Below are 5534 nucleotides of genomic sequence, written 5' to 3'. Positions count from 1 at the left end.
ATTATTTAAGAACTTTTAGAAAAACAATATACATCATAATTCAGATTTAAAGATTAACATACAAATAAAGAATTGCGATGAATAACTTATAAAATAAATGGTGTTAGTCCAAAAAGATTAAATATGATTATTGTAAATGAATTTTTCTTAATTAATTAGAAAATTTTCAGCAAATGCGCCAAATTAATTAGAATGTTTTCAATATAGTATGTCGATAAATGTTTTTCCATATGAGTTAGTGATTGAGTCCTTATGAACATTTTAAAAAAATGTGCCTTTAGTTATAGTAACGGTGTCTTATAATTTAAAATATTAAATGAAACAAATTTTCAAGATAAAAAATTAATTAAGAAATTCAAGAATATGTGATTACTCAATTAGTTTAATTGACACGCTCTTTAGTTTGCTGATTTAATAGATGTTAAATCCACAATCACTGAGGTTGACAAGAATTTTTGTAGAATAAAATACAATTAAAATAGATTATTTGATTGTATATGTTATAAAATTTTGTATATTTCATATATGTATGATTTATTTCATTTATAAGGTTGAAATTTTATATATTATGATATAAGATTTGTTATGCATCTTAACCTCGATAAATTCATTAAATTTTTTTTATATATTTTAATTCTTGTTACCACATAATTTTGGTTTCGCCCCAAACTTTGTGTATTCGTTTGCTTGAATATAATGTTCCACATTTTGCTAAGACTCAGAACATGTCAAACATGGAAGTAGATATTAATTTAAAGATATGATAATACTTATTTATTTCAATAAACGTGTTTATCATTCACAATAGTGATAAAAATAACTACTTAAAAATAATATGTTGATGAACATATATATTGTCAGGAATCCAAAAACACATTTCAAATGTCAATTTTGACACTCAATTTTCAGTGCCTACCAAAATATCTGAAAAACACACAATTTATGGACAAGATACTAACATCTTAATTTTAAAATCAAGATGATATTATCCCTTTTACATGAAGAATTCATAATTGAAAATCGACAATATTAGATATATAAATATTTAATATAAATTTGTGTGAGCTCATTTAGGCCCACCTTTAAATAGGTTGACAAAATTTCAACCCAACCCATTTAAATTGTTTGGTAGTATTGGCCAATCGACGGACCCAACTCAAATTGATGGGTCTAATCACAACGATCCTTTACCTTGTTTTATTCAAATAATTTATAAATATAAACCGCCAAAAAATGTTGGTTGAAATTTTTTTTATTTAAACACATAAATTCTAGCCAGCGATTATAAGTAAAGCGATTTAAAAATTAGAATTTTTTTTATAAAAATGGCATATTATAATAAATTTTTTAACCATATTTTATTAAAGTAATTTTAAATATAAACCTTTGCAAAAAAATATTTTTTGAACTCATAAGTTATAGCCAACGTCACAAAAAAAAATAATAAAATAACAATGACATGAAAAAAAAAATAAGACATAAAAAAAAATTCACAATTCAACAATGAGCTATTTCTAAACTTTAATTAATTGAATTGACATAATGAAAAGAAAAATAAAAAAACTAAATCATTGGATTAAAATTAATATATTGTAATGTAAGTAGACAACAATAAAAGCAAACAATTAATAATATCATAATTTTAATATCAAGATGATAATCTCCCATTTATATGAGAAATTCATGATTGACAAATGATAATAGTAGATATATTGATATTTAATACAAACTCGTCCGGGCTCCTTTAGTCCCACCTTTAAATAAATTGACAAAATTTCAACCCAACACACTTAAATTATTTGACGATGTGGGCCAAATAGACGAACCCAACCCAAATTGACAGGTCTAATCACAGCGATCTTTTACCGTGTTTTATTCAAATAATTTATAAATATAAACCACAAAAAAAGTTGGTTCAAATTTTTTTTATTTAAACACATAAATTCTAGCCAACTGTAACAAGTAAAGAGATTTAAAAATTAGAAGTTTTTTTTTATAAAAATAGTATATCACAATAAAATTTTTAACCATATTTTATTAAAGAAATTTTCTTTTGCAAAAAATATTTTTTAAAACTAATAAGTTATAGCCAAAGTCACCAAAATAAATAATGAAGACATGAAAAAAATATTAATAAGACACCAAAGAAAATACATAATTCAACAATGAAATAAAGTTTTTAACCATATTTTATTAAAGAAATTTTCTTTTGCAAAAAATATTTTTTAAAACTAACAAGTTATAACCAAAGTCACTAATATTCATTTTATCGTATATTTTGGTCGGACATGGGTAAGATTCTTTACGAAATGTCTTCATCCCCGTACCCAAAAATCACCATACTCGATTATCCAATTATTTAATCATATAAACTCGATATCCTACAATATCGGGGATATCCTACAATATCGGGGTCAGATATTGGCTGTCGGGTTCAGAGTAAATTATCAACCATAAGCTGAAGATCCCACTCATTCAAACAAATTGTTGCCTCATCTTCTGTTGCAAGATTTGTTAAAATTTTAATTCACTTGAGATGTTTGGTAAACCAATCCAACATGTCAGAGTGCGCCTCTTCTGCACTCTTCACGGAATGCTCATCTTCTTCCTTGTACCTCACAGACCATCCATGCGCTACTCCAGGAAATATCTTCACGAAGCAGTTGATCTGAAGACAAAGATTACCATTATTTCATGTGTTTCAATTATAATTGAACATTGTTTTGGATAGTCAAGTGGTACACAAACCATCCAGCTCAGGTTTGTAAAGGCTCCTCTCTGGTGGAATTGACGAAAAGACAAATTCGAATTTAAATCAAGAAACTATTCACAAGTGTGTGTAAAATTGAAATGTGTAATCCAACTGAGTTGATCACCTCAGGCTTAGCTTTCAAAGCAGTTTCAAATTGTTTCACAAGCTCTGGTGGAGACATCTGGTCGATCTCAGCTCCAAGAATCGAAAGCGGAACCTTAACTCCTGAGGATTATTTTAACATGATTCAAAGAAAGGAGCCAGTATACTGGAGTAAGTGTTTCAGTTTGGTTTAACCACTGATAGCCAAATAACACATACGGATCCACAATGGCTTAGATTCAAGAGAGATAAAAAGTCCCGGTACAAACTTATAATAATGAAAGTTTCAGGTATAATTTACTGATTAATGTAACTTTGCAGTTTGCCCCCCTCTCATGCCTGCGATTAGGTCTTTGATTAGCTTGCGCACTATACGTGGAAACTTTAAAATTTAGTACCTTGCATATCTTCTACAGTTACCATAGAAGGATGTAGCAGCACTCCAGCTTGTATAAACTCGCACTTCGCAAGTTCCACAACCACCTTGGCTGAAGCCAAAATAAGAGTTGATTTTACAAATTCCAACGTTGAAATAAGAGCAATGTTAGTTTAGACAGTGGATAGGAACCAATTCACCTCCCCAACAGAAGCCTGCCGCAGCAATCTTGGTTATGCCATTGCTTTTAAGAGCTTCAATAACCGGCTTTGCATCCTCAAATCCTTGACCCTATCAAGCCAACGCTATAATATTTAGAGATAAAAGCCATGATACTGCCAGATAATCAATAATTAAGTAAATTTTCAGAGGCCAGCTAACTGATTATGAAACGGAATAAATGAAAACTCACAGGCCCGTGATCTTTAATCCAAACAAAGATAGGTCTATCAACATTATCAGATACAAATGGATCTCCCCTAAAAAAATCTGGGACGACGGTATAAAACCCAGCCTCAGCAACTTTGTCCGCAAGTTTCCTTCAAGGCAGATCATAGCTATATGAGTACCGTATGAAGTTCAAGATTTTAAATTTATATAATAACATAGCAGCTAAACAAAAGTGTAGCTGTACAAGCAGTTATTTCAAACTAAACATAAGATAGTATGCAGTTGGTTGAATTTTCTTGAATTCCTTGATATCAAATAGTTTATGTTATCCTTAATTTTCCGTCAAATATCACTAATTTAAATCAAAGTCATTTAGGGTCTTTGTTCAACATTTGCTAAACAATCTTTTATGACAAACGTTGTGTGCGACAGACCAACCCAGGAAAATATTGGTATGGGAATCATGCTCCTTGTCATTTGTCAAATGCTCACGTCCACCACCAATTCGGACACCCCTCATTGGCACTAAAACAATTGTTTTCGATACGCTTGGAATGCATTTAAGCCCTCCGCACATGCTAAAACGCGAATTGTCATATAAAAGATCAACGGCTGTTTACCCGTGTTTTGTCAAATAGAGATACTTGCCATTTTCATATCAGATGAAGAAAACCCAATTCACTCATTTCCTCCATTTCAAGATATTAATGGATAAAGGGATTAAGGACTGCATAAATCTTTAATCAAACACCAGATCTTAATACTGAATTAAGTATAAAAAAGGGTACATCTACAGGTTTTTTTTTTAATAATGAGACGAATGAGTAATAGAGAGAAGCAGCACCTCAATTTAGGAGCCTCATATCCTACATAAAGCAACGAGCGAAATATTAAAAGAGGGAACAAACTAAATTACAAGAGTATCGTTTACGATTGAAAAAGAAAGAAAAACGAATTCTGAATACATATCGCACACTTGTATTTATACCCATAAAATCCAAGAAGAAAAATTGAAACTTTGCAGTAGCCCATGATAAAAAGTTTCAAGAAAATGCACATACCATGAACATCAGCAATTAATACCACTGAAAACTTGGAATCAGCAGGGCCATTGATATAGCAGTTGAGGCCTCCAAGTTCTTTCACATAACCAACTCCGCTACTGGAATCTAGAGTTGGTGGGTTCTCACAGCACTGCTTCCCTGCCATTTTTTTATCTTTTTTCGCCTCTCCTCTTCTCCTTATCCTTGAGCAAATAAATATTAGGTTTTACCCAATCTATTATGCCTTTTTGGGTGACCCCGGGTGGGGTGCAAAAAGTTTTTAAAAAAAATCCCGAACATTAATTAGGATATTCTCTTTTGGTGAAGACAAATAGACAACATATGATTCACGTTCCTGGTGTTTTCTTTTACATTTTAAAAAATAAGTTCTGCTCCATGCCGATCTTCATTTAAAATAAAATAAAATAAAATAGGTCGTTTGTCATCAATATTTGACAAAAACTTGTGTGAGACGGTCTCACGGGTCGTATTTGTGATACGAATCTTTTATTTGGGTCATCCATGAAAAAGTATTACTTTTTATGCTAAGAGTATTACTTTTTATGCTAAGAGTATTACTTTTTATTGTTAATATGGTTAGGGTTGACCCGTCTCACAGATTAAAATCCGTGAGACGGTCTCACATGAGACCCACTCTCAATATTTAGGGCTGTATTCAAGAGATTTATTAATTTTTAATGATTTTGTAGATTTTAAAAATCTAGATATATTCAATTAAAACTTTTATATATTCTACAGAAGTCTAGTAGTATTCAAAATTTAAAATTTTAAAAAGTCAAGTGGTATTCAACATTGACTTTTTAAAAGGGAGAATTGGTGAAAAATTCTCAATCAAAACATTTCTTTGGGT

General features: G+C 30.5%; 1 protein-coding gene across 1 annotated transcript; it reads right to left on the bottom strand.

The window, feature by feature from the left end:
- Positions 1 to 2166: 2166 nt before the first annotated feature.
- LOC140984190 (endo-1,3;1,4-beta-D-glucanase-like) lies at positions 2167 to 4954 on the bottom strand. Its single transcript, XM_073451435.1, has 7 exons — positions 4682 to 4954; positions 4465 to 4486; positions 3643 to 3769; positions 3431 to 3521; positions 3253 to 3342; positions 2877 to 2977; positions 2167 to 2668 (listed from the first exon to the last, which is right to left on the bottom strand). The coding sequence occupies exons 1-7, from the start codon at positions 4827 to 4829 to the stop codon at positions 2528 to 2530; spliced, it is 720 nt and encodes a 239-aa protein (XP_073307536.1). The 5' UTR covers positions 4830 to 4954; the 3' UTR covers positions 2167 to 2527.
- Between the last annotated feature and the right edge of the window lie 580 nt (positions 4955 to 5534).

The sequence above is a fragment of the Primulina huaijiensis genome, chromosome 9 (genome assembly GCF_012295235.1).
Source record: "Primulina huaijiensis isolate GDHJ02 chromosome 9, ASM1229523v2, whole genome shotgun sequence".
Classification (NCBI taxonomy): Eukaryota; Viridiplantae; Streptophyta; class Magnoliopsida; order Lamiales; family Gesneriaceae; genus Primulina; species Primulina huaijiensis.
This window is presented reverse-complemented; position numbering and strand designations above follow the sequence as displayed.

Excerpts from the sequence above, each read along its gene's own strand:
- LOC140984190 (XM_073451435.1), bottom strand. The coding sequence starts at position 4,829 with ATGGCAGGGAAGCAGTGCTGTGAGAACCCACCAACTCTAGATTCCAGT. Across the intron at positions 3,343-3,430 it reads GGCAGGCTTCTGTTGGGGAG|CCAAGGTGGTTGTGGAACTT; the intron begins GTGAATTGGTTC and ends TTTTGGCTTCAG. Across the intron at positions 2,978-3,252 it reads AACTGTAGAAGATATGCAAG|GAGTTAAGGTTCCGCTTTCG; the intron begins GTACTAAATTTT and ends AATAATCCTCAG.